The sequence below is a fragment of the Rhinolophus sinicus genome, linkage group LG06 (assembly GCF_036562045.2).
Source record: "Rhinolophus sinicus isolate RSC01 linkage group LG06, ASM3656204v1, whole genome shotgun sequence".
NCBI classification, from domain to species: domain Eukaryota; kingdom Metazoa; phylum Chordata; class Mammalia; order Chiroptera; family Rhinolophidae; genus Rhinolophus; species Rhinolophus sinicus.
In genome coordinates this window covers 81,990,354-82,017,390 of record NC_133756.1, presented here as the reverse complement: position 1 = coordinate 82,017,390, position 27,037 = coordinate 81,990,354, and the positions used below count along the sequence as shown (strand labels likewise).

General features: G+C 50.4%; 1 protein-coding gene and 1 long non-coding RNA gene across 9 annotated transcripts; both read right to left on the bottom strand.

Annotated features, from left to right (window-relative positions):
* Nucleotides 1-130: 130 nt before the first annotated feature.
* On the bottom strand, nucleotides 131-11,661 carry LOC109437165 (uncharacterized). The gene is made up of 4 exons (XR_002136207.2): nucleotides 11,052-11,661; nucleotides 5,039-5,118; nucleotides 2,013-2,130; nucleotides 131-1,340 (listed from the first exon to the last, which is right to left on the bottom strand). It is a non-coding gene; the product is annotated as an uncharacterized LOC109437165 (long non-coding RNA).
* A 3,109-nt stretch (nucleotides 11,662-14,770) lies between these two features.
* FXYD2 (FXYD domain containing ion transport regulator 2) lies at nucleotides 14,771-26,501 on the bottom strand. Of its 8 annotated transcripts, none has more exons than XM_019716191.2 (8): nucleotides 25,747-26,501; nucleotides 22,564-22,798; nucleotides 19,443-19,635; nucleotides 17,251-17,289; nucleotides 16,987-17,061; nucleotides 15,588-15,624; nucleotides 15,384-15,414; nucleotides 14,771-15,108 (listed from the first exon to the last, which is right to left on the bottom strand). In XM_019716191.2, the coding sequence occupies exons 1-7, from the start codon at nucleotides 25,788-25,790 to the stop codon at nucleotides 15,390-15,392; spliced, it is 648 nt and encodes a 215-aa protein (XP_019571750.2). In that variant the 5' UTR covers nucleotides 25,791-26,501; the 3' UTR covers nucleotides 14,771-15,108; nucleotides 15,384-15,389. The 8 variants fall into 8 exon arrangements, with proteins under 8 accessions (XP_019571750.2, XP_019571751.2, XP_019571749.2 ...); XM_019716192.2 differs by having other exon boundaries at nucleotides 26,157-26,501; XM_019716190.2 differs by lacking the exon at nucleotides 25,747-26,501 and adding an exon at nucleotides 25,538-25,707.
* Between the last annotated feature and the right edge of the window lie 536 nt (nucleotides 26,502-27,037).

Here is a 27,037-nt window from a genome sequence, read left to right as displayed (position 1 = left end):
TGTGTGTGTTACCAATGCCAATTGAAGCAGCTATATGAAGTTCCCGGGAGGTGAACCCTTTCCAATTCAGGTTAATCATGGATATTTGGGGGTATTATTTTGCCATGTCATATTAGGACCAGAGCCGTCATGAGAAACAACAGATGTTTTTATTGTTTAACTCAAGCAACAGCTTATATATTTTGAATACTTTTCTTCAAATACAAAGGCATATGACTGTTTTAGCACAGCCTTCGTATGTACTCTGAAATTCTTTAACAACTTCAGCATAAATATGGTTTCCATAAAGAAATCAATACTGAACCAGGTCAATGTTAAAAACTTAACATTTGAAGTTACATAGCTAATGCCAGATTGACCTTCTTAGCACTTATTCATTGATTGGAGGAGAAAGAAAAACAAATATTTAAGTATTTCTCTGCCTTTTGTTTTTCAATTTGTAACTTATTTTAATGTTATAGAAAGAGTCCTGGACTACAAATCAGAAATCCTGGATTCTAGTCTTACCTTTGCCACATTAGCCAACTGTGTGATCTTAGACACGTCACTTTACCCTCTGGGCCTCAGTTTCCTCACCAGTAAACGAGACAGCTGAGTTAGAATGATGACCAAGTTCCCTTCCTAACACTGGAGATGAGGTGAGCACAAATACTCACACGTCCTACCCCGTGTAGGGGTGTGTGTGTGTCCCCACAAACTTATGCATGTTCTCTAATGCAGGCAAAGAAACAGAAACATAAATTTTCATACATAGATACCCAGAAGCAAATAGACACACACAATATAACTCACACAAAATAAATAGTTTTTGCTTCAAATGCATGCACATGTATCTAAAATATTTCCATCTCCTTGAGACAGGATGAATCATTGCAATTCATAGATTATTATGCCTATCTAAAAAGGTAGTACATAGTATCATTAACTTACCCAAGTGCTGCTTAAACCAAAATTCTATATGCTTAACTTGGAGGGTGTTTTGGCACTTTTCGACGCTTATCCTCTGAGTTTTTGGATTGTAACATCATGGTTCTAAGCTCACCAGAACAAAGGGCCCATAGCCCTGAGGCTCCTCCCCCACAGATGGGGTCTCTAGGGTCCTACTGCCCTTGTTCAGGCCACTGTCCTAGCAGAGTTGGTCAGGAATTGTGGAAGGCCCCAGGGAGGCGGGAGTCCCTTCAATAACCATGGCCTCTCTCCCACTGTTCTCTGTCAGCTCACAGCTCTGAAATTGGCTGAGAAGACAATCCAGAGAGATGCCACGAATTCTGAATTCTGTGGAGCTGGAGTTCACTGTCACAATTCTCTCCAGGGGTGGGGGCAGATGGGGGAAATCCAAACTAAGAGAGAAAGAAAAAAGAAAATTCTGTGAGTGGAAACTAACTTTGCTGGCTTCCCAAGTTATCCTGCAGTTCTTCTGATCCATGAGACACTCACAAATGTTTTCATCAAATTGTGGTTAAGTATCTTCTACCTGGAAAGCTTCCACTCTGTTTTTCACTCCTTTCTCAGGCGCCCTGTGCCCCTTCTCCACCTGTGTGAGCCTTCCCATGCAGCAGAGCTGGTCAGGCACCCACAGCTTTCCCAGACCAACCCTGACCAGCCCTCCTCTGGGCTCGGCCTGCCCTAGACGTCAACTTGGCCTATGGCTCTGTCCCTTTGTTTTGCACTGTGGCTATTTATGCACACGTCTGACTCCTCTCCTCTTCTAGACACTAGGTTCCTAACTCCTCCTATTTGTATCTGCGACACCCAGCCTGGTCATCCTTGCACTAGGACCACTCAGTAAATGCGGACTTAATGACTGGATGAGCTCATTCTTACAGGGTTGCAAACACCTGATTCTGACTTCACGGGTCAGGCCTTCCAGAGGTATGTCTTTAACTGGAATCAAAGCCGTAAGCTTTGCAGTTCTTATACTCAAGCTTGTGGCCTGGCATGGTGAGCACTTAGCAGGGCGTCGGAGCCTGCAGGAGTGCTGACTACAGACGAAGTCCTGGCAGATAACTTACTCAGCTGGCACCGCCATTGCTTTCATCACTGTCATCGTCACACAGGGTTTTGGGGATCCAAAGGTTTTCTTTCATTTCTGATCCTCATCAAAAATAGACAGGTTGGGCCAGAATTGTTCTGTTATACAGATGAAGAAACTGAAGGTCAGAGAGGTGTGTGATGTGCCCAGAGACAAATCTACATGAAGCTAATATATTTTAAGCTTCGGGGGGCTGGGAGCCCCAGGAATGTGGCCACATGGTCAGGTATTACTGATACTTTGGTATAATGCTAAGATTTAACTGTAATAAATTATGACTGCTCCTGTTTTGCACTCCCAGGGGTCTGCTGTGCATTTGGGTGTCTCACTCAAGATTCCCCAAAGTGAGTGATGGCTCTATTTGACCTGGGATAGGGGAGATGGACATACGCAGTTCACAGGTACTACTATGTACAGTGTAGGGAGTGAATATTATCACCCACTGGGCCAAGTCATTTGGCTTTGTGACACAATGTTACAGGGCCAGGAGTTTTATCACAATATGATCACAGTCTGAGGTGCCTGTAGCAGGGGTGTGTGTGCAGTGGAGGAAAACCCAGCTTCAAAATGTGTGGAGCCAGAAGCTAGTCTGTGTAAAATTGTGAGCAGAAGTAATGTAAAAAGAAAAAAAATTACAGAGGTATGTCAACAGTTAACACAAATATTATATTATTTGCCCTGACTTTGTGATATTTGTCAGTTTTTTTCAAGATTTAGAATTTGTTGCAATTTCTTGTTATCATTCTAAATAAATCATCACACCTGTACCTGATTGTGTGTTCATAATTTTGTACTGTTTTCCTTAAAGAGTTCTCTCCAAATGGTCTAAACTTCAGGTCCTACAAAAGCTGAGTCTATCCCAGGAATTTGCCTCAAGTCACACGTGGTAGCTGAGCTGGGGTCCGGTTATCTGGATTCGGTCCCCTGGCTCTTCCTACCACAGTCCCTTGCCTCAGAGATGTAAGTCAATGTGTAGCTTACTCATTTGTACAGTGCGATGCACTCAGAAGGCACTTAAAAATGCTACCACTCCCTGAAGAGAATCTTGCACAGTGAAGGGGAAGTCAAGGCCTTGGCCTGTGGTCATGGCCTTGAAAGTGGGTGATGAAAGTCCTCTTCCTAGGAAATCTGGCCATTTCATCACGGACCTGAGCTGTCAGTCCACAGACTGGAGGATCTCAGGGATAGAAGACAGCTAGTGCTGCCCTAATCCCTTCTACACACTTTCTGTGGGACACCGTCCCTCCTGTCACTGTGATGGGGGCCACCAGCATGGAGGACTGATTTGCCCCTCAAAGCCCAGGAGTCATGGAAGACAGCCCCTCTAGCCACTCTGAGCAGGGAAAGTCCACCTACTAGAGGTCAAAGGCACAGAGCAAGGGTGCTGTAGTGGTGGGTGAAATGCTGTTTGGGACAGTGAAGGTAAATATGAAAGTGTGGGGACAGTGAGAGACATCAGCTCAACTTGGTCAGGCGGCCCGCACTGCCCTAGAGCTTGCCTTACCCGGCCCATCTGGTACCCACGGGCTCTGTCTGCACCACCAGACAGGTGCTAACACAATCTCTGGTTAAATGCTCCCAATGACAAGGGGCTTCCTACCCACTCAGAAGTTCATACTAATTTTATTGATCGTGCACACACTCTTTTCTTTATTGAACCCCATCTGCCTTAGCCCCCTGCACTTCACAGGATGTGCCCAATCTCTGCCAGATGACAGCTTTTCCAATATTTGCAAACAGCCACAACAGGTCCCCAAGTCTTCTGTTTGCCAGGTTAAATATCCCAGTTCTGTCAACATCTTGTTTTCTGTCAGAATTTCCAGACTCTTCACTCTGCTGGTTTCCCTTTTCACACACACTCAACTTTAACAACATCTCTCTTAGAAACAGAATGGACCTCCAGATGAGGTCTGAGCAGCCCCAGGGACAGGAACCATCACTCCCTTGATAGGTATCTGATCTCTTACTGTTGCCCAAGACTTGATTGGCCTTGGGGTGCTGACATGTCAATAAAGCTGGGCCTCCTTCCCATGACTGACTGCTGAGCTGGCCTCCTCAGCCCTGCAATCCTGAGGTGGGTTACCAGGGAAGGGAGCATGATTAGACACATTGTTTGTTGAAGACTGGGAGATAAACTACTGCCTGGGTCAAATGGTGCCAGTTCCACACTCCGAGGAAGACTGGATGACCTCTGAAGTCCTAGCTCAGCCCCAATGAAGGTGGCAGACCTCAGCTGAGAATGCAGAAATGAGGAGCGAGAGGTCCTAATTTCAGGCCACAATGGCACTGAAAGCTTAGTATCTTTTCCAAACTTGACCTTATTTTAAACAAAGTTAGCTAAAAAGGCAAAAAGATCTAACACTACATTTTCCAAGTGTTTCATAAGAAGGAAATAGGTAATAGACAAAAACTAATTTATGGTCAAATAGGTTTGGAAAACACTGGAATAACCAAAGATATATAGGTTTCTTTCACTGCAGGACTTCCCAGAGCCTTTAAAATACTAATGGGCGCTAAGAACCTCCAAGTGGTAGATATGGTGTGAGACATTTGGGGCTCCACAGCCTACTTCTCCAGGTCTAAAACTCCATCCTCGCACAAGCCACACTCAACTCAGAGAACGCACTTGTCAGTTTTTTTCATTCTTTCAGCAAGTTTGTGCCCCACTCCTGTGCAAGGAGCAAGCAGCTTTCCCAGAAACTCTACCACAGAGTCCCTGCCCTGGGGGTCTTTCACTCAGTAGGGAAAGAGATGTACAGAAAGCAACAGAACCAAGAGAACGAGGTCCCTATGCTGAGCCAAAAGGTCAGAGCAGGAAGAGACATGGAGAGCATCTGCTGCAAGCACTTCGTGTCACAGAGGAGGAAACGGTGGGTGGGCAAAGGACATCCCAGGCCACAGGGTCAGCGGCAGGGCTTAGACCCAGGGCTCCTGACTCTCAGGCCTACGTTCCATCTACTGAGGCATTCATGGCCCAGGTTGTGTTGTCCTCTGTCTCTGGCTTACCGGTTGAGTATGCCCTGCTCACCATTCCACTCTCAGCAGCCAGGATGGTGCCAGGCTCAGGGTAAGCCCCCAGGAAGTACCTGTCAAATGAAGCTACATTGGTAAGTGGAGTTAGATGACTTTTAAGATCTCACCGAGGGCTGAGATTCCCTAAGTCTGGGAAGAGAGCTGCTTAAGCTCAGAGAGAAGCTGTAGTCAGAGAAAACCAAGGCAGGAGGGGAGAGGGCTTATTGAGAGGCACACTCTGCATAGGCAGAGCAGGCAGGAAAAGGATGTAGCAGGCGCAGGGAGAAGGGCCTCCCTGCAGGGTTTCAGAAAAGCTGACTCTGGGATGTGCGTCTGCCCAGAGGGGTCCACATGTCCAGCACGAGGCAGCGCAGGGCTGTGTCTTCTAAGACTCAGCTGTTGGAACCAGCGGAACTGAACTGCCCAATTGTTTGTCTGAATCTGCCAAAGTAGCTTCTTTTTTTTTTCCAAATTATAACCAAGCCATGAACTCCTAATAATAGAGATTATAGCTGAGTACTTCTTATGGGTCTAGCACTGTGCTAAGTACTTTAGATGCAGAATCTCAGTGAACCCTCAAAACAACACTGTAAGACCAGTATAATTATGGCCACTTTACAGGTAATGAAACTGAGGCATAGAGCAATTAAATAACTTGTCCACCTCACACAGCTAGTAAGCATCAGATGCTCAAGCTTTGAGCCGGGCAGCCTGACTTCAGAGTCTTCGTTCTTTTTACAGTCATTGGTGGTGGTGGTAGTGTTTCTGCTGTCAAAGTTTTAGGAAGTTTTTAATATGGAAAATTTCAAGCATATCAAAAGTAGAGAGAATAGTATAAAGAATTTCCATGCACTCCTCTTCTAGCTACAACAATTGTTGATTCATGGCCAATCTTGTTTCATCTCTGTTCCCATACTTCCTTCACTTCCCATTACCAACGATTTTTTTGAAGCAAATCTCATGCATTATATAACTTCATCTGTAGATCTTTTAGTGTGCATCTCTAAAAGATAAGGCTGACTCCTCATTCCCAATCACTACCTTTATGCCATCCTGACTGAGAAGTAGCTTAGGCCAGGTACCCCCACCCTCCACACACTGGGCTTCAGGCCAGCCAGCACCTGAAACAGCTGAGCCTGTGCCCATGGGGCAGACACAATCAGCTCACTTCCCAAAGCTGCCTCCTCACAGCCTGGGCAGAAGGCCTCTGAGCCCCCTCAGCGCACCGTGCTGCAGCTGAAGCCCTGCCATCAGTCTAGCTCTCTGGAGACGGTGACCAACTGGATGTGGTGGTCTTCTGCCTGGTGAGGTTGTTGCCACAAAGATACAAGTCTTTCTCGGTCAGCATGGACCTAAACCCCAGAAACCGGCCATGTTCCTGGCCCCAGTTTCTATTTCAGGATGATTTTAGGGTGCTTTCTTCTGCCTAGGAAGTAACAACTCCTCACCCCACCCAGTCTAAGAGCAAGAAGTATGGAGGAGTAGAGTCAAAGCATCTGTTGGCAGAGATTCACTGTGCCTCTCATGAACTGGAAGGATCACCTCTCACTTTCTTCATCTGTAAAATGGGAGCATAACACCTACCTTGCCATGTGGCTGTGAAGATTCAAGGAGATGGCCAAGTTTTCTCTAGGTTGTTTGGCCTGAGCAGGACGCAGTACCTGCCATGGCCAGCAGGTGGCGCCCAAAGACTAGCACTGGAAACTTTGGAGGTAAGGGTGGAGACCAGGATTATCTTCCATATTGGATCCAATTGGACTTGGGGAAAGTGGCGGAAAGTTCAGCCTCTGGGATTTCTCCATAGAAAAGTCAGCCTGGGTCTGGCTCTACCCAGAGTTAAAAAGTGGAGCTGTGTGGCTTCCAAAGCATGCTCACATGATGACTCCACAGTGAGATAGGCACCAATATCCCCATGTGAAGAAATTGAGGTTTCAAGAAACAAATCACTTGCTAAAGGTTATGGAGCCACTAAATGACAGACCACCTCAAGTTTTCTGCTTCCATATTCTGGGTGCTTTACTGAGGCAGAGCCTCAGGGGCGAAATCTTTCATAGGTGACCTAAGACCAGTTGTCCCTGCCCCTCTGGGAAAGTGTAAAAGGTACTGGTGCTCAGAAAGCCCCTGGCATGTGATATACTGTCCTCTGAGAGCATCTCCCCATTCTGAGACTCAGATTCCACTGTTCAGCAAGGGGCTCAAGTAGATCGACGGATTCCAAGCCCAACCATACAATTGCACACACACACACACACACACACGCACACACGCACACACGGATAGGGAGACAGGGAAAGACAGAGAGAAAGGGAGATTCCAGGCTACGGAATCAGGACTCTGTATACTACATTTCCCAGGTAATTTGGATGTAAGCAGCTTAGCATGGGCATTTGGGCAACACTAGACTACAAGATCTATGGGTTTATGTTCTGTAGTTCCACAAACAACTTCCACTTAAGCTTGTCAAAACATCTAATACAGTGCCTGGCACATACTTGATATTCAAATATTCAATAGATATTTTGCTGAATGAATGACTGAAAAAACATGCCATCACCCAACCCTGTGAAAACCTTGGTTGACATAACGTTATCCCTCAATTAAAACCCACTTCACATTTTTGTAGCACTTTATAACATACCTTGTTTGTACACATGATCTCATTCAATCTTTTTAATCCCCATTTTAGATGAGGAAACACCTTGATAGAAGCTGCCATGGCCCTGGCCCTGAATGCATCACTCATTCATTCCTCTAGGTTTGGAGACACTAAGGGACCTGCCCAGGGCTGCCAAGCTAGTCAGTGGCAGAGCCACGCTTCAAATCCAAGTCTGTTTTGCCTCCCTCCCAGCACCTCCTCCACTACACTATTCCTGCTTCATATCATTTTCACTGCATGGTTTGAGAAGAGGAAAAAGACCAGATCTAGAAGACAGTGAGTCTTCCCAAACTGTCAGGGATTCCCTCCAATTTGGGGAGTGGTGACAGAAGGAGTTTGTCCAGAGACCTCAGAATGAGGAATATCCTGCCTCGTTGGGTGAACGGGCTCAGTGTGGATGGAGTGCCAAGGTAGGTGGATGGAACCCACTCACATGGCTCAGAACATCAGCATCTATACTCCCTGGAGCCAGCAGTTTGGGAAGCACAGGAACCAACCTCCCTCTAGCTCTGTCTGGCCCCTGGGATGTGGCTGTGGCTCGTTGGAGGGATATCCCGCTGCCTTCCCACTGGGGATAGTTTCCACATGCCGTGCCACACCTCCTTTTCCATGCAACTGTATGGGGAATCTGGTTATCTGCCTCCACCCAGTGCCACAGGATAGGATGGGATTGGGGGTGCTGCTGGCTGCTGTGTTGTACAACACAGCTCAGATTCTCCACCATAGCGGCCCCACCTCTCACCCCAAGCCATTATCACTCCCTGCCCCAGCTACATCCATGTCAGCCTCTAAAGTCTGTCAGAAGGGAGGAATGCTGTCCTCTGATCCAGGCCTGCATTCTCAGCTGCAGGGCCCAACGTCCAGGGAAGGGCCACCAGGTGGCAGGATGGAGCCAGACGGTTACCTAGGTCTCCAGATTCCAGTTGCCACCCTGCCGCACCCCCTGCTCAGTCCTCCCTGACTCCTGGTCTGCTTGGCTCCTCCCCACTTCCAACATCCCCAGCAACACACATGCACACACACACATATACACACTCTCACATACACAACACACACAAAGGGGGACTATCTAACCAAGACACTTTTTCCACATAGTGTTCCTGGTCCCAGCACCATATCCATAGACTATCTTCAGCTGGTCTCAAGGGAACTAGGGAACCCACAACCAAGCTGGCAGAGGGCCCAGGAGGTGGGAACTTTCTGAGGATGGGCCAGGCCAAGTACACCTTATGGTTCAAATGCTGCTAAGGCATGTCTGGGGCTGGGTCCTGTGGTTGCACCAGCCTCTCCCTGGGACCTGGCCAGTCTGAGGGTGGACTCAGGGGCCCTCTGCCTCTTAGCCCTCCCTGAAAATTATTCTGAGAACAACACACTGGACATAACTTTAGCAAATATTAAAGCATTAAGGGAAAGGGTTGGGGTGCCTGGAGGAGTCCAGGGAAAGAGCGGCATCAAGTATCAGCACTGAAAGAGTCTTAGAGACTATATTTGGAATAGCCACTGGTCACGAGAGCTGGTCCAGAGCAAGGGACCTCTAAGAGTTAGAAACTGTTTCTCTGTTTGGGAAAACTGAGCCTCATGGGGACTTGCCCACAGTCTCCTAGTTTATAATTGGCCAAGCCAGGGCTCCAATCCTGGCCGGCTGGTTCCATGCCTATGTTCTTAACTGTGAATCCAAGGGAGAAATTCCAGCTGTCACTAGACTGACCCCCGGGCTCCACCCCAAGTGAGCACACACCCTACCATCCTAGCTACCTTGCCCCTTAGGGAGCAGGAGGCAGTGTGAGTCCAGCTGTAGGTCATCACTCATTCATTCCTCTGGTCAGCCAGTCATGTGCTCATTCAACATTTATTGAGCAGGTACTACATGCCAGGAATGGGCTAAGCACTGGGGGTTGGGAGGAAATCGTCAGACACAACCCCTGCCCTCATGTAGCTGGCAGGCAGTGGGGCAGACAGACAGGAAGGAATTGTCAGAATCAGAGAGATGTGGGTCAGGAAGCGTGATGAAGGGCCTGGTAGTAGCTGGGTCCCAGCTGGGCCCATCTCACTCATGCTCTGGGCTGACACCTAAGGGCTGAGGCCACTCCGTGATGATGTTATTAACTGTGCGAGGAGCATATGGTCCATGGACACGAGACTTGAAATGTTATTTACCTCAGAGCAAAGGACACTCGGTGCCCGCCCATGCAGGCTGGGTTTGGCAAGACTCTGTTACTGATTGATAGGCCTTTCAGGAAACAAAGACTGAGAGAATTCAACATGCTCCTGGCACTGGGCCAAGCCAGCCTCATCTCCATTGTTTTGTCAAGTGTGTCTTTTTGTCTGCCTTCATCACTTGCTTAGTGCCTGTTTTAACTAGGAGGAAGCAAGTGTGTATTTGTGTGTGTGGTGAGGGGTGGGGGGCGTGGGTGGGGGAGGTGTAAGCACCCAGCTTTCTCTGATAGGAGGGAACAAAGGGATCAGCTACAACTCCCCACTTAAGCCTTCCCTGAGCGCCTTGACTTTGAAGCCAATGCCTGAAATTGTTGTCTTGTGTTTGCTTCTCCCAAAGCCAAGTCCAGAGACAGACTATGGCCTTCTCAAGGTCACACAGCAGGCTGAGGCCAGTTTTCCACCTTCTCCCACAGGTTGTGCTGAGCTGCAGATGACACTCTGGGATCATTAACTGCTGCCCCAGCTTGGAACTTCCCCCTCTTCTGTCCCTTCGGCTGTGCTCACCTGGGGAATTCCTCTTGGTGACAACAATGAAAGCCTTCGGGGAAGTAACAGTGAGAGTTTCTTGAAAAGGGAACCAAATTTAGAGCTCTAGAGCCAAACAGGAGCCAGGAGTGGTGCAGGGCTGGGTGGCAAGACTGGGTGGGAGGTCACCTAGGTCGGAGCACACAGCCCAACAGGCCAGAAGTAAGCTGCCAAATCGGAGCTTGGGGAGCTGCCACCTGGTGCAGCTTGTTCCAGTGCCTTCCAGGAATGAGGCCTGCACACTCCTGGGGGAAAACCCTTCACCCTGGTCTCCTTTGGTCACCTCCTTAACTTCTCCAGTGCCGGAGAGCTGAAGCCCTAGGCACCAAGGTTCCCAATTATAAATAGGATTTCTTCCCAAGCCCTCAGCAATTCACCTGCAAACAACACAAAGTGTCCCCAAGTCTAGGAGGCTTCTTCTGCCACCAGAGCCTAGGAGGGAGCACCGAGGCTAAGCTAGGGTTTCTTCCAAGGCTGGGTCACTCTGCGCCCCCTAGCTCTCCCACTCCACCCCTGGCTCAGCACTGCTTTCCCGAGCCCATGATAGAAGCTGCCATGGCCCTGGCTGCAAGGCCTAAGCCTGATCCATCTTTCCAGCCAGGGACTCACCACAACAGGACAGGGCTTGGGTGGCCCTGGCATTTGCCTCTGATCTCCCCTGGCCAGGCGCTTGTCAGGTGGACGATGAAGAATGGGTGCCTGGCGAGTATCAGGTCACCGCTGCCCAGAGGCCTTGCTGAATTGCAGTTCAGAGCTCAGCTGCCTGGGGCTGCAGATCAACATGGAGGGGATTAGTCTCTCTTGTAGCAGCCACCTGCCCATTGCCCAGGAGAGAGGAGGGGCTGGAAGAGGGCCTGGGGGGAGACTCAACATCCCCTCTGCCCTGGCCCCCTCTTCAACATAGACCCCCCAACTGCCATCCCCGGTCTTCCCAGGGAACCCACTCCCTTTGACAGAGTGGGTTTTTCGGGGTGCCTCCTCCTTGCTCACTGGGGAGAGTTTGGGATTGCTGGGGGGTCTCCCCTAAAGCTCCAAAGTTTAGAAAAATCAGAGGCCTGTGCCAGGGACACCCTTTCTCTGGAAAGGAAATCAGGCCTGTAGGAGTAAGGACCATCCATTCCAGGCCTCTAGTTCCTCTGATGGGGAAACCAAGTACAGGAAAGAGAGGGCCCTGCCCCAGGCCACCCAGCCAGGGAGTGCCAGTCAGCACCCAAGTGGGGCCGCCTGCCCTCCACCCCCGCATGTATGAGCTTCCCCCCCTCCCGCCCCGCATGTATGAGGCTTTCTCTGCCCTCACTGCCCCGCACGTATGAGCTTCCCATCCACAGAAGGAAGCAGAGGCTGAATGAGATTGGACAGTGAACAGGGGAGAGCCTAGCTGATGGGCTGACCAGCTACCATGTTTCCCTGAAAATAAGACCTAGCCAGACAATCAGCTCTAATGTGTCTTTTGGAGCAAAAATGAATATAAGATCCAGTCTTATTTTACTATAAGGCCGGGTATAATATAATGTAATGTAATGTAATGTAATATAATATAATATTATACCGGGTCTTATATTAATTTTTGCTCCAAAAGACACATTAGAGCTGATTGTCTGGCTAAGACTTATTTTCGGAGAAACGGGGTAATACTCCTGCCCACCTTGTATCTTGTACCCTGCTCCTCCTGTTCATGGCTGTGAGAAAAGACCAGGGCACAGCAGGCTCAGAGGAAGACCCCATGGCCCCAGCATCCAAGGCCAATATGTGCCTTTGGTGTGCAGAAAACACTCTCCAGAGGGAGAGGGAGCTGGTGTAAGAACACAGCTGGGGCAAAGCAGTGCTGTCCACCTCTTTCCCCAGACTGCGAAGCTGGTCAAGTCTTTCTGGGGCCCCGTGAGTCTCCACCCCACATCTGTTCCCCCTACCTGCCACTCTCCTCACCCCCCAGCACCGGGCATGCCCACCTACTACGAGGCCAGTGACTTTCAACTCTGGCTCCACATTAAATTCACCTGGAGAGGTTTAAAAAACACTAATTCCCCATCAATTAAAACAGAATCTCTGCTGCTAGGGTTGAGAAGAACCATTCAGTCAACCGACCTCTTTCCCTTGCCACCACACAAACGTCCCTGTATAATGTCTCCGGCCCTCTCAGGGTCTTGCTCATGATGTCAATTAACTCAAACTATGGGGGTAGAGGCTTCATTGCTCCCCAAGCACTGGGGAAGGTATGCAGATCACATATGGCCTCTACCTTCCAGCGGGAGTAAGGGTCAAGACCACACAGCCAAGAATTACCCCAGAGTAGGGCAGTGATAAACCTGAGGGGTATGCAAGCAGAAAGAGAAGAGCTCGGCACTTTCCCAGGAAACCAGGGCACCTGGAAGACCTCCAAGACTGTGTTGAAAACAAGAAACACAAATTTAAAAAGGATTCATAGTAAGACACACACTCCCTCTGGTGATAATAATGGGAATTGCATGCCCTCATATTAAGACTATTTTTGTTGCTGTTATGTGATTAAGAGTAACTCAATCACTTCTCAGGCTTGGTTGTTCTTTGTGACTCAATTTGTGTATGACTTGTGGAAAATCCCAAAGTGAAATGAAAGTGCAGTAGCTCCCAGTCCCTGTGACCTGCATGGAAAGGGAAGGGGAAGTGATCAGAAGGGCAGGGAAGTCACAGACCTCAGAACACCACCAGGATCCATGGTTCTCAGCACTGGCTACTCTCCAGAGTCACATGGGAGCTAGGTAAGCATCAGCTTGCATGCGCGCATCTCAAAATTGATAATTACTAGGCCTAGAGGAGGCTGGGTATCTGCTGGTTTGAATAGCACCCCAGGTTCTCCAGATAGATAACCTGGGACCCGATGGAGCCTCACGTTTCATGGAATTGGAGGGCTTGTGGCAGAGGCAGAGAGGGGAAGTGACTCACCCAGGACCATTTCCCCTCCAGAGCAGCTGGAATTCCCCGTCTGCGTTGGCAGGCTCAGAGCCTGTATATAGAACATTTTAGAAGTTGATTCCTCTCCACTGCTCTCACTTTTCCCTAGGTGGGCCACAGGCCTGGAGTACCCCCTCTTCCAGTTTCCATTGACTGCTATATCCGAAAAGCTTCAGGAGCTCCCAAAAGCGCCCCCTAGCTGGACCTGCCCCCTTCCTGTACATGTCTCACCGTTGTGGACGGCCCAACTGTGTGCCCCATCTCGTGTGCGGAAATACTGAGTTCTATTTAGGGGTTTGGCCTGTCACATTCTTTCCTTCATCAATGAGCCCACATTCAGAGCACATTCTGAAAAATTAGGACTGTCTATTTTGTCCTCTAAGGACTTTCTGTGCTCACGTCTTCTGTGATTCTGTCAGGGTTGGTGGTCTTCAGGGCCTGGGTGCAGTGGATTACGACAAAAAGTTCAATTCTCAAGCAGAACGGTGGCTTACTCTGCCTCTGTCCCCCAAACACACCCTGTTCATTTTAAACTCCACCAACTTGCTGCTGTCTCGGGTTCGTTCCCTGCCACTTCTCCACGCCCCCCTCCCCCCCGCCCACCACCACACATACACACACACACACACACACACACACACACACACACACACACTTCGGAGGCCTGCACACCCAGATAAGGAAACCAGACACTAGATGGTGCCATGATCACACCAGCCCATCCCGCCTCCTGGGAGGGAAGGGGAGGGCAGAAACTAGTGGACGGAGCATGCTCTGCTCCCAGGGGGCCACAGACATCAGCAGTCAAGCACAGCCTCTTGGAGAGCCAGGCTGATACCGTCTTGAGCTGAGGTTCCCTGGGTGGGAGCCTGCCGGAATGGACAGAAGACTGGGAGGAATGGTAACAAGGGCCCACCCTCACTCCCTGGCCCCTGGCCCTGGGATGAACCAAGCCAGTGCCCAAATACATGGATGAGAATAGGTCTAGCTGAGGTCCCCTAGCCCCAAGAGTAGAAAGAGGATGGCCTGAGCTTAGCACCAGGGTCAAGGAGGTGGGCAGGGAGAGAGCATATGCTGAAGCCTGCACCCTGACCGCCCATCCAGGCACGCTGGTGCACTTGGGGAGATGGCAGAGTACATAACGTGACCACCAACTGCTACAGCTTTGGCAGCCCAGGCCTATCCACACCAACTTCCAGGAGGGCAGCTCCAACAGCAGCACTCAAGGTCTGGACAGATGCCCAAGCAGCACCCAACAGACCCAATAGCTTTGAACCTGTGACCTTCGGACTCCCAGCTTTCTCTCTGCCTGGTGTTTAGAAGACAAGCTGAGTCCTCTGTTCAGGAGCTCCTGGCAATTCAGGGGTGGGGGGTGGGGAACAAGAGAGGCCTACAGATGATGATACTGAACTGGCTTTAATAGTCATGGGCACCTGGGCAATTCATGGAAAAACAGGAGACCAGGCTGCATTGTACTCCTACTTGGAGGAGTGGGTAATGGTAGTTACAGGAGAGAGGGAGGGAGGGAGGCAGGCCATGGATGGAGCCATGTCTCAGGCCAGCTTTATTATCAGAAAGAGGTGGTATGGGGTGGAAGGAGGTGATGCCCACCCAGGGGTCACGTGAAGCCTGGTGCTTCCTTCAGCCTGAGGGCCTGGCAGTGCTGGGGACAAAGGTCTGCAGTTCAGGGAAGGCTCCTCAGCCGGCCCCAGTGCAGTAGTGAGCACAGCTGACTCTGAAAAGACAAAGGCAGGATTTGGGTTGTGATCAGGGTACAGGTGGGGATTTTCATTTCATTCCTTATTCATCTTACCTTTCTCTGGGCCATCTCTATAGCCTCCCTTTGGCCACACATACCACACCAGACACTTGGCCATCATTTAAAAACACAGGATGGGTGACAGAATGTCTGGCTGATAAACGGAAGACCCTAAAATTCTTCCGGGCGCAGTCACGAGTTCTTCCTTATTTCTCCACAACCATTTCTGGCTGCACCCCTCCCAAACGTACCTGTCATCATAGCTCATCTTGACTGACTGACCTGAGATGGGAAAGGAAAAAAGACAGGTAAGAGGACAATAGGGGACGTGGTCAGTCTAGGGTCCCTGAGGTTGGGGACCACTTCTCACAGGCCTCAGAGACCAAAATCCTCAGCTTGCCCCTCCTTTCCCCTGCCCCACCCACCTCCGTCAGTTACACTAGAAAGGCACTCACCGATGCTTCTTCTTGCCCCCACAGCGAAGTTTTTTGCCTTGAAGAGAGAAAGGAGGTTAGTTTTCATTGACCTCTCACTTCCAAAGAGAACTTCTGTGCCCTGGAGAACTCAGCTCTGTAGTCTCTCCTCCCTACCTCCTGCCAGCACCACACGGAGATCCTGGAGTGTGGCTTGGAGGCCGCAGTTGACTGTGTTTCTCTGTATATAGGGCTGGGCCATATGCATTCAGGAGCCCAAGTCAGTCAGTTGGTCAATAAACATTGACTGCAAGGTGGAACTTCAAAGGACTGCGATCCTCACCACTGAGAGTGGCAGCCACGCCTGGGCACCCTGCACAGTGCTGGGCACGTAGTAGCTGCTCAATAAGCTCTTGAAGAAGGAAGGCAATAAGTCCAGAGCCCTGAATCCTGCTCAGCCCCGTCTGCCTCCACGCCTATGTTCTCAACTGCTACACAGCACCTCCCTGAAGGAGCTTCCAGGAGAACTGGGGGGACCAAACATGTCTGTAGATTTAAACATGTAAGCATTTATTAAGCTCCTGCTGTGTACCTGCTGGGGCTGGGGGATATACAAGGACCCTTCTATCCCCCCACAACACACCATGCCTACACTGGATCCCTCTAAGTGTTTTCTTGGCTGCCATGCTAGCCATAACCAATGAGGCAAATGGGATCATCCCTATTTAACAGATGAGCAAACTGAGGCCCAGGGAGTTGGCGGTCCACACTAAACTAACAGCAGGGCCTAAGACCGCTGGCTCCCAGCTACACTTGCTTTGCAGCAGCAGGTGGAGAATAGAGTGCAGGATGAACACCCCTGAGTTCTGCTGAACGGACTCTGCTTCTGATTGGCTGTGGAAATTTGAGCAAGTTGCTGTACCTCTCAGAGTGGGTCTGATTTTTCATCTGGAAAATGGTGACAGTTATGGCCATCCCTGAGTGTTGCTGAGAGGATTAAATGGGCTGAGCTTTAGCTTAAGCCAAGAAAGTACCCAGATCTGAGGGAGTGGGGTGTCCAGTAGAGGTTAGTTCCCTCCCCTAATTTGACCCCCCACCCATTTATACTGAAGATTCCCAGGGTCAAAGGGAGCCAGCCCCCACATCTTGGCAGCTCCTCTCAGGTCTACTGGAGGGCACATGTGAGAAACAGGGAACCTCCTCTGTGTGGTGCAAGGACCAAGTAGGGAAATACCCCAAGCTGCCTCTCTCCATCAGTGTATCCCTCAGTTCCCATATCCGGCATGGGGGAGGGGAGGGGAGCAGAGCGACTCACTCCTCACTTACAAGACCTGGAAAAGGGGTGAGAGGGCACCTGGGAAGCCAGTGTGCCCAGCAGCCTTGGGAAGAGATGAGCACCCATCCAGCACCCCTCTTCCAACATGAGACCTGCCCCACTTACTGAGGATGATGATGAGCCCCACGACGAAGGCCAAGCCAGCGAAGATCAGGCCCCCATTGCGGACAGTCTCATAGTCTGAGGAGGAGAGGGCAAGGAGGTGAGATGGGTCATCAGGCACCCCTCCCCACAGCCCACACTGGCAGCAGCCCCATGAAAACAGGACGAGGGGGGCACATGATCCAGGGCTGGGAGAGGCTAGGAACCAACTGGGGGCACAGGGAGACAGGCTCAGGAAAGGTGGGAGGAGGGGCCCGCCAGGCTTACCATAGTAGAATGGGTCCACATCCCCCTTGGCGTTACCACCTGAGGAGAGAGCCAAAGATGGGGTGAGGGACAAGTCACAGACAGCAGGGTGTTCTAGCCACAGAAACAGTAGAACTCTGTCCTTCTTATCCCAGCACCTCCCAGGGTCCAAGTGGGCAAGAAGAGGCTGTTAAAGAGAGACCCCTGGAAGAGGAGGTTGGTGGGTCGGCAAAAGCCACTGCCATTGGGGGTATCTGCCCTAGGCTTCTTCAGACACAGTCAACTTGAGACCAAATACTAAGCATCCAAAGCAGAAAGCCATGCTGCCTGTGGGCCTCTGGCAACTCTGGGAGGGGTTGGTTCTTTCCTCCCCTCGCATTATACAAAATTCAGAAAAGGCCGAAAAAGACATCTCCCATTAGACTCACCAGCAGCCTCCCCCATATGACTAACCAACTGCAAGGGGCTTAGCAAATATTTATGAGATAAATGAATGGATGAACAGAAGAAGGAGGAAACTGAGGCCCAGTTTGGAGATTTGTCCAAAGTCCCAAGGAAAGTTGGAGGCAGAACTGGGTCTTGAACCAGTTTTCTAGATTCTTCTCTCTTATGTTGCTATCCTCTGGGGGAAGCAGATTTATATAAGAAACGTTAATTATCATACTTACAACATGCCAAGCTAAGGCTAACAAAGCATTCACTTATTCAACTCTCATAGCAACCTTATGAGGCATTAACATTATTCCCGTATAATCCATGAGAAAATGGAGGCACAGAGGGGTTAAGTAACTCACCCACAGTTACACAACTAGTAAAGGGTAGAGCTGGGATATGAACCCAGACAATGGGTTGCTAAGAATTTAGATACTTAATCCCTTTGTTATGCTGCCTCTCACGGTCACAAGGAAGGAGACTTCCAAGGTCAGGTCATCTGGTCCAGTCCCCTGCCTCCTGTGGCTTTTCTCACCCTGATGTGGAGCTGCTTAGCAGCTGGCAGATGTCACAGCTCTGCCCTCCAGCCCTGTAAACTGAGCACACTTGCCCTTGGGCAGCTGGAGGATAGTCTGGCCAGAGCTTTTCTGCCTCAGCTGAAGGTGGCCCCTCTTTCCTGCCCTGTTTGAAACCCTTCTTGGCACTAGGGGAGCAGTGCCCAAGGTGAAAGGAATGTGCAAGCTGGCACCTCCCAGGCTGTGCTGAACTGTGCTCTGGGCAATGGGAGACCACAAGGCCTGATGAGCCCAGCTGTCTCAGCGGCAAGCTCCCTAGGCCAGGAGCAAACAGGCTAGGAGGGGTCAGCGCCTGGGCCTGAAGGGCCAGAGGCCAAGGGGAGGCTATGGAGACCCAGGTGCCTGTCCCACATGGAAGACCTTCAAGGTTGTCTCACCAGATCAGTTCAAGTCTTGGTCAAGGTCATATGGGGAGTTAGTATCAGAGCCACGACTAGACCCACAGCTCCCTCACCACACCAGAAAACCGTCTTCTGCTTGACCACCTCTTCCTGAGCCATTTGATGAGCCTGTCCTCACCCAAAGCTCTCCCCTTTTCTAAATCTGGCTCAAAGCCCCGCAGTTAATAGAGTCCCCTATTGGCCTCTAGGCCTGAATCACCCCCCATCGCAGAAATCCTTCTGGGAATATGCTATGTGTTTGGGGGCTCTCACCCCAAGCCAGCCTGAGAAGGCCGACCAGAGTGACCAGCTCCTTCCCCAGCCTGAGCCTGTCCTCCTCCTACTGTGAGCATAGATAATCCAGAAAGAGACACTGAATCAGGACAGGCTCATGCCTGAAAGCCAAGCTGGAAGCTCACCCCTCAGTCGCAAACTGGCTCCTACTTGGTGCCCGAGCTTCTGCTATTCAAGGTGGATTTCTTTGGAATTAAGGCAGGATCCTTTTGTAAAAGCAAATTTTCTTAGGCAGCTGGCCCAGAATGACGGAAGGGTGTTGAGCACTCTGGAAGGCAGGGGTACCAGGAGACAGCAGAATGGGGTCCAGCTTACCCCTCCAAGGTGGTCCAAGCAGAGGCCACCCGCTATTGCAGGCACATTCACACACACTCACCATCATCCGTCGACCACCCTGCCATCGCCCTAGCAGACTGTGCTCGTCTCCACTGCCTTTCTCCTGCTGCCTCTGGTTCAGGGAGAGTGCCCGGCCGTGGGGTGGCCAGGGATGAGGTGGGGGCATTAAACATTAACAGTGTCAGGTAATATTTACCCTGGTCACAAGAAAAGCCCTGGTGTGGACGAAGGGGCTCCTGCTGAGGTGTGAGGAGGTGCGCAGGCAGACAGGGGCAGGCAGGAGCTGGCTGAATTCCAAACCCTCCCAAAGGAAATTTCCAAAGAGGAGGGCCAGTGACAGTCCGCAAGCCGTGCTGTTCTTCCACCAGCTGGAGAAGCCACGGCTGGGGCTGTGGCAATGGGAAGCGGGAGTTTCAAAATATATTCAGTGTATACTATACATCAGGGTCTCACAGAGGCCCAAACCCCAGCAGCTGTCCACCTCACCAATCACTGCAGAGATTACTCTGTCAGCTGGTGTTTCTTACCTGGTACTCAAGGCTTCCCTGGGCTGGTCCCGAGCTGCCTGGCCCCTCCCACCTCACAGCCCACCCTGAGCCCACCATGAATAGTCACACCTCCTGGCCTCTGCTGCCCTGGAATGCCCTTTCCTCTGTTATCTTCTTCATCCATCGAGATGTATCTAGCAGCTCACACCTCAGTCAGAAAGACTCCAGTCATCCCTAACTAATTTCTTTTTCCCTGCCGCTTCTGGCACTTTCCACCTATTCTACAAACATGACGGGCTTGCTTCAGTTAGCATGGCGCTCTTGTTGTTTGCATGCCAGTTTCCTATGTTGCCTTGGAGGCTCTTCAAGAAGGGGCTGAGCTTTACCACAGGGAGAATGCCCTGCATTTACGATTTACAAAGCACTTTCCTGACTGTTATTTCCTTGTACTTATCTTATTTTCCTCATTTTACAGATGAGGCATCCATGGCACAGAGAGGGCAGGGCTCTGGTACAAAGTCACACAGCCAGTCAGAAGCAAAATGGACTGACAGCCAGACTTCAGCTATAGGAGCCAGGTGCTTTCCTACACCTCTGAGGCTACCTCCCCACTCCACTGTGGCCTCCTTTAATGCAGGGATCCCGGCGCTGGGTACTCTGTGGGTGCTCAGATTCCTAGCTGAGTTCTAGTCAATTGAATTGGCCTCCAAATGAAGCTGGTGCTCAATAGTAGCCAGTTGTCAATGTCGACCAGGGGTGGGTTAGTCATTCCAAAGGGAATGAATCCATCTATTAACCCTCCTTGAGCAGTGGCAGGAGTCAAGGTTTGAATTCACTTCCTGGCTCCTCCACTTGCTAAGTAAATGGCCTCTGTCAAGTGACTTAAGCTGTCTGTGTCTCAGTCTCCTCATCGTAAAGTGGGACTGTTCCTCACCTCACAGGGTGGCTGTGAGGAGAAAATGAGATAATGCACACACAGAGCATGGTATGGGGCTTGGTACACAATAAATGTCATTACTGTTACTATGATATTTGTGTTGACTGGAGAAATAGTAGGCATTATTAACCTTTTGTTGAGCATTAGCTGTTGGACACAGAAAAGCCCTCCAATGAAAGTGAGCCTGGGGGCAAGATGGAAAGAGAGGATGTACAGCCCTGCAGACTAGGAGCTGTGACACGCATTCAGCTCTCTTCTGATTTCAAAGTCAAGTGATAAATATTCAGGAAAATATTACAACAGAGCTAATGAGGAGTCGGAGGCGACCACATGTCACACTCTGCATGTACTGTGCCACTGAATTCAGGTTTGCACCATTCTACAGATAAAGAAACTGAGGCTGATCCTATGCTCCCCAAAATGAGCCCTGAAAGTGGCCGGGGCAGTGCCATGATCCCCACTGAGCACAGCAGGAAGACTGAAGGTAGGAAGGTTGAGGGACTTGTGTGAAACACCCAGTTAGTGACAGAACCAGGGCTAGAAATCCAGGCCCCCCAAGGCTGTGCTCTGGAAGATACTGCCTCACTTTACATAAGGCACTGGTGCCCCTTATTATACAAGGTCTGACAATTACATTAGGGAACTTGTTGCAACAATGTTGCTAACTTTTTTATTTTATATCAAAGGGATTAGTCATTATGAATTTGTACCAACTGGACAAACAGTTAACCAAGTTTACTATTTGGAAGTGCTGAAAAGGCTGCGTGAAAAAGTTAGACAACCTGAACTGTTTGCCAGCAATTCATGGTTCTTGCATCATGACAATGTGCCAGCTCACAGGGCATTGTCTGTGAGGGAGTTTTTAGCCCCTCAGTTATTTAGTAAACAAATAACTGTATTGGAACACCCTCCCTACTCACATGATCTGGCCCCCAATGACTTCTTTCTTTACCCGAAGATAAAGGAAATATTGAAAGGAAGACATTGTGACGACATTCTGGACATCAAGGGTAATACGATGACAGCTCTGATGGCCATTCCAGAAAAAGAGTTCCAAAATTGTTTTGAAAGGTGGAGTAGGTACTGGCGTTGGTGCATAGCTTCCCAAGGGGAGTACTTCGAAGGTGACCGTAGTGATATTCAGCAATATCTCTGAGTTCGGGAACTTAATTATCTGATCTCGTATATCCTTTTGGCATCTCAGTGTATTTTGTCTATCTTTGTAAGCCACCATGGAGTCTTTCTGGAATAATAAGGGACATAAAAATAGGTGGAAAGATAGATAGATAGATAGATAGATAGATAGATAGATAGATAGATAGATAGATAGATAGATATCGATACAGGTATAGATATAGATAGACAAAAAGAGGAGTAGGGAAAGCAAGTTGATAGCTGCATTTTTTAATTCTATGTGCAAGGCACTGTTCTAAACACTTTACAAAAATTAGCTCATTTAATCATCACAACTTTTTGAGGTAATGAAGACATTATTATCATCCCCATGTTATAGGTGAAGAAACTCAGGCACAGAGAATTTAAATAACTTGCCAGAAGTCAGGCAGCTAGGCAATAGAGAAACCAAGAATTGAACACAGCAATCTGGCTTCGGAGTTCCTGCAGATAGACAGATGGGTAGACAGACAGACAGACAGCAAAGGAGTCTGTTGGACAACCTGTCTTGCCAGCTCTTGCAGCTCAGACACGCTCAGAGCACGGATCACAGCATGCCCAGGATTCCGTACTGAGCTGTCCTTGTTTGGAAATCCTGCTCTTTCTTGTTTCTGCTGTTCCTGCATTTCTGGGGCCTGGTGGGTGCACTTGAAAGTTACGGGGTGGATACCTGTGTCAGAGTCTGAGAAGGTGGGAGGGATGGAGTTCAGGGGACTCACCCAGGTACCACCTGTCCATGGAGTTGCTGGCTGTGTCCTCAGTGGAAGAGAGTTGTGAACTGCCAGTTGCCAAGGGCCTGGATGGAAAGAGTGGCACTCCCTCGCTTCACACCTCAGCCAAGTCCACGGTGCAGGAAAGAACAAAGGCAGGGAGGAGGGGTTGGCGAGCGAGCCTTCACCTTGTGCCTGCCTCCCTGGGCAGGCTGAAGGCAGGGTTTCATGTGAGGGATGGCATCTGAGGAAGGGGGAAGCTGTGAGCCACTGCAAAGCAAACAGCAGCCCCCACCCTGGTCCCTGTACCCCCAGGGCAGAGGTATCATATCCAGCACCCTCCAGGCAGCCCAGGAAGCCTGCAAAGGTTACCAGGACCCAGGAGGACACTGGCAGAGGCCGGAGCCAGTAGAAGCATAGCCCCTGCTCTCTGCCCAGCCCTGGTCTGATTGATGACAGCTGAGGAAGACGCTCAGGGGCATTTGTGGGTCCCCCTGAGCCTTTCCTGAACCTCATTTCTCCAGCCCAGTTGGGCCTTCGCCCTGATATATCCTATCCCTGGCCCTGTTCTGTAGCTAGGAGTCCCCTGAGACTAGACAGAATAGCAGCAGCCCTTTGGAAGCTGCGCTAGGTTGGGGGCAGAGGAGGTGATTTTCAGGGCATGGCCCTGGGGCCTGAGGCACAAACTGCAGCCTCCTGTGTTATTCTCCAGTAGGGCAAAGATGGGGAGTGGCTGAAGGCCGGTGTGGGGCTGCTCCCATGGTAGCCTGCCCTTGCTCAGCCTGGGGATCCTCACTTAGTCCCCAGTGACTTGCCACAAGTTATGATGTCAGAGCTGCAGCCCAGCAGAATTACTAATGCGGCCTCTGAGGGCTACAGGTTGGTGCCAGAAGGGAACGGCCTGAAGACAGCACTTCTAGTCTCAGGGCAGGTGTGGAGCGCCTGACTCCCAGCTGGAGTCAGGAGCCAAGAGCGGGAACACAGGGCGGCCCCTACGTTGGCTCAGCCTTGTCCCTGTTCCCTGGCTACTGACGCCTCTGAGAGCTCAGAGCAAGGCCGTCACAAGCATTTCTGTGTGGCTCACTTGGGACCACAGGATTTCCCTCAGGTTCCTTGTGGGCCTCCCTGCTTGGCCACCCCAGCACAGATTCTGAAAAACAGTGTTCTGGCCGCAGCCTCTGATCACAGTGACAACTCAGCTCTCTGTCCCTCCTCAGCTACACTTCCTGCCCTGAAGGGACGACTAATGGTGCCCACAGAGAGCAGCCTCAGATAAAGTCCCTCCAGATACAGGCCTGGAAGGGCTCTACCTGGTTGGGCTGACGTCTGTCCTGGGGGCCCAGGTCAGGCTGCCCTGACTCCAAGCTACTTGCTGCTTTCCCCACCACCCTGCAAGACAGGGGCAAACCCGCCAGGGGCCAAGCTGATCACGCAACCAAACCTTGTGACATGTTCCCAAGTAGCAACTTGCACGCTCAGGTGGCACAAAGCTGCCGAGTGGAAATTCCCCAAGCCGGGCACTTTGAGAGGTTTAAAAATTTCAGGCTTACATGGGGCTTTAAAGGTTACTTGGTCCAAACACATCAGTGGTCTAAAAAAATGGATATCTCAGCCAGAACCCTCCACCCCTCCAACCACACACACACATACATACTCTACGTTCCCTGCCAGACCTTAATGCTGTGCACGAAGGTGGCTCAATCCTAAATGGAGACCTAGACTGACTAACTGGAAAGGGCCTCCAAGGTCATCCCACCCAACCCACTCACTTTACCCTGGGTTCAGTTTCCTGTTCAAACTCTCCAAGGGCTCAGAGTATAAGCCTAAGTCCCCAGTGACCTCTATGACCTTGTCTCCAACTTCCCTGCCCCTTCTATGCACTTCCGCCATGCTGGTCTCCTTGAAAGTCCTCTAACCCTCCCGGCACGCTCTGCTTCAGAACTTTTGCGCTAGCTGTTCCCTCTTTCTGAACACTCTTCCTTCAGAGAGCACCCTGCCTGATCTTGCTCAGGTCCTTCTTCACAGGCTGACTCAGAAAACCCTCCTGGCATCCCAGTCTGTAATTTTCACACCCACTTTATGCAACATTTCAAATCTTCTTAGCTTTTTTCTCTTTTTTTTTTTTTTTTTGGTAGCACTTACTATATCTGATAAGTCATATGTTTTCCTTATCTTGTTTCTTGTCTCTCTTTCGACTAAAATTTAAGCTCCAGGAGATCAAGGATTTTTGTTTGTTGTGTTTATTACTAGACTTCCAGTGCCTACAATAAAGCCAGGCACTTGGTGGACCCCCAAATTTTGTTAAATAAATGAATAAGTCCCAGAGGTAAAATAATTTCACCAATGGCACAGACAGACTCAAAACTTGCCTAATGCAGCCTCTTCCCGTGAAGTCATCTGCGCTATAACATGTAGTAAGACCTAGTTTTCCCCCACAGAGAGACAGCAGGTGGTCAGTAGCTGCTGACCGCTCCCCCAGAGTCCTTTTTGGGGGAATTCCACATTCTTTCCCCTCTCCTCACACTCCCCACCCCCACCCTAAGGCTTCACCAGGAGCCCCGTGGCAAATTTCATTAAAGTGTTCATTTGTCCTTTCTAGAGAAGTCCAAGCATTAAGAGCCCAGGAGGTGTCACCGTTTTCACTTCACTCACACCCATGTCCTTCCTCACACTTCTTCCTTGTCCCCACACCCCAGCTGACGGAGGTAATGAGGTCCTGGCTGACACTGGGGATAAGAAACCTCTCTCTCAGAGACACTCTACTCTCCTCCAAGGAGGCCCTGATTCCTTCAACCTGTGACCCATGATCCCCCAGAGAGAAGCCCAGGAGAGCCTCTCCTCTCATGAGTTTCTGCATGCAGGGGCCACACGCACTCACACTTAAATCCCTTTACATCCTGACTCTTCACTACGGACTGTATGATCCTTGGAAGGTCTCCCTCTGGGTCTCCTCCTATCCATAAAATGGGATGATAGCACATACCTTGCAGAGTTGTAGGAATTGAGATGATGGAGGTAAAATGCATGGCCGAAGAAGGTCCTAATAACTGCCAGCTTCATTATCCCCACCCCAAGCTGGCCTTCCAGGAGACAAGGACACTCACCATAATCCCTTCCCTTGGCTCTAAGCAAGTTCCCAGAGCACCTTCCCCTCCCTGACCCTCCGCACGATCTCTGCCGTCTACCACCCACCTGGCATCCCCAATCTTCCTTTCTTCCCTGGACACATGGAGCATGGTTGTTCCCTGCTGGTGTCTGGCCCCACTTGTTCTTCCAGGCTTTCCCACGATACAGGGCAAAATGGGATAAGAATGCTATTCTGCCATCCCAGAAAAGCTACAGGGCAAGCAAAAGTCCCCCCAACCCCTCCCTTTGTTCGATTTTTCCTGGCTGGGGCCAAAGAGGGCCTGTTAGCCACACTCCCCAACTCCCGGATCCCTCTTTCAGCACTGTCATGGCCCGTGGGACAGTGTCCTCAGTTGCCATGCCTCAGTGTCCCCTCTCTTCCCCAAGCAGGCCTCCATTTGTCTTCTGACTCTTCAGTCTCAGAGCAGCAGTCTGGGTGGTCATTTTTGAGTTGGTGGGGTAGAGAGGTTACTTGCCGGAACATCAGCTGAGCTCTGTCTGCCTGGTTCTCAAAAACCAGCAACAAGGCGAAAGCCCTCACTGCCAGCCTCCCCAAGATGGGAATTTCCAGGTCCGCCAGCCCTCAGGTGCAGAGCCCACGGCCTTGGACTTCAAGTCCCCAGTCAATCTTCTTGCTATTGGCTCACAGCTGGAAAGAAGCCAGAAACCCCTCAAAAGCCCTGATTCCTAGCTTGGGTTGGTCCTCAGCTGCATGGCCACTCTGCAGGGAAGGTGGCAGCTCCCAGGCCCCATCTGTGCTGCCCAGAGATCTTAAACCACAGCGAGTGCTGGCTCCTGTCTCCTGCTATGGCCACAGATGCCAGGGTCACTGGGGTCTTATAAGGCGGGCGTGGGAGGAGGTGGGCCCTGGAGGGTCCATTCCTTAAGTGTTGGCTTCAAGATGGCTGAGCCAAGGGCACACAGGTCCTGGGAGCTGCCAAAGGGCAATGTACTCTAAGAGTCAAGGTCACTGAGGCCTTTCTGCTCCCTGAGCAGGCAGGGAATGGAGACGTTTTCTTCTGTTTCAACTGCCGGTGGCAAGGGCAAACCCGTTTGACCCACCTCTCCCACAGTGAATACCCTGGAGAAAAATGCATTCTTGACTTTTCTCAGAACTCACTTGTAGGCTTAAACTAGAGCAGAGGCTGTTTCTCATCAGCTGCAGTCCTTCTCCTCTAGTAACCACATCCCTTCTTAATTCTGAAAAACAGCTGCAGGCTCACCTGTCACCTTCAGAAAGACCTCCAGGAGCAAGCCCACCCTCTGCTGTCCCTTTCTTTCCTCCATGACCTTCTGGATGCCGCTGGCGTGGCCCTAAAGGCTTGCATTTGGCGTTGTAACTGTCTTTGTCATGTAT

What these genes read in the sequence shown, in the direction of transcription:
- FXYD2 (XM_074335412.1), bottom strand. Translation starts at nt 23,070, where the DNA reads ATGAGGTTCAGGAAAGGCTCAGGGGGACCCACAAATGCCCCTGAGCGT. An exon ending in GGGCTTTTCTTGTGACCAGG is followed by an intron (nt 17,290 to 19,442) that starts GTAAATATTACC and finishes CTCTCTCCTCAG; the next exon opens with GTGGTAACGCCAAGGGGGAT. An exon ending in GGGGCTCATCATCATCCTCA is followed by an intron (nt 16,092 to 16,986) that starts GTAAGTGGGGCA and finishes TTAAATCTACAG; the next exon opens with ACATGTTTGGTCCCCCCAGT.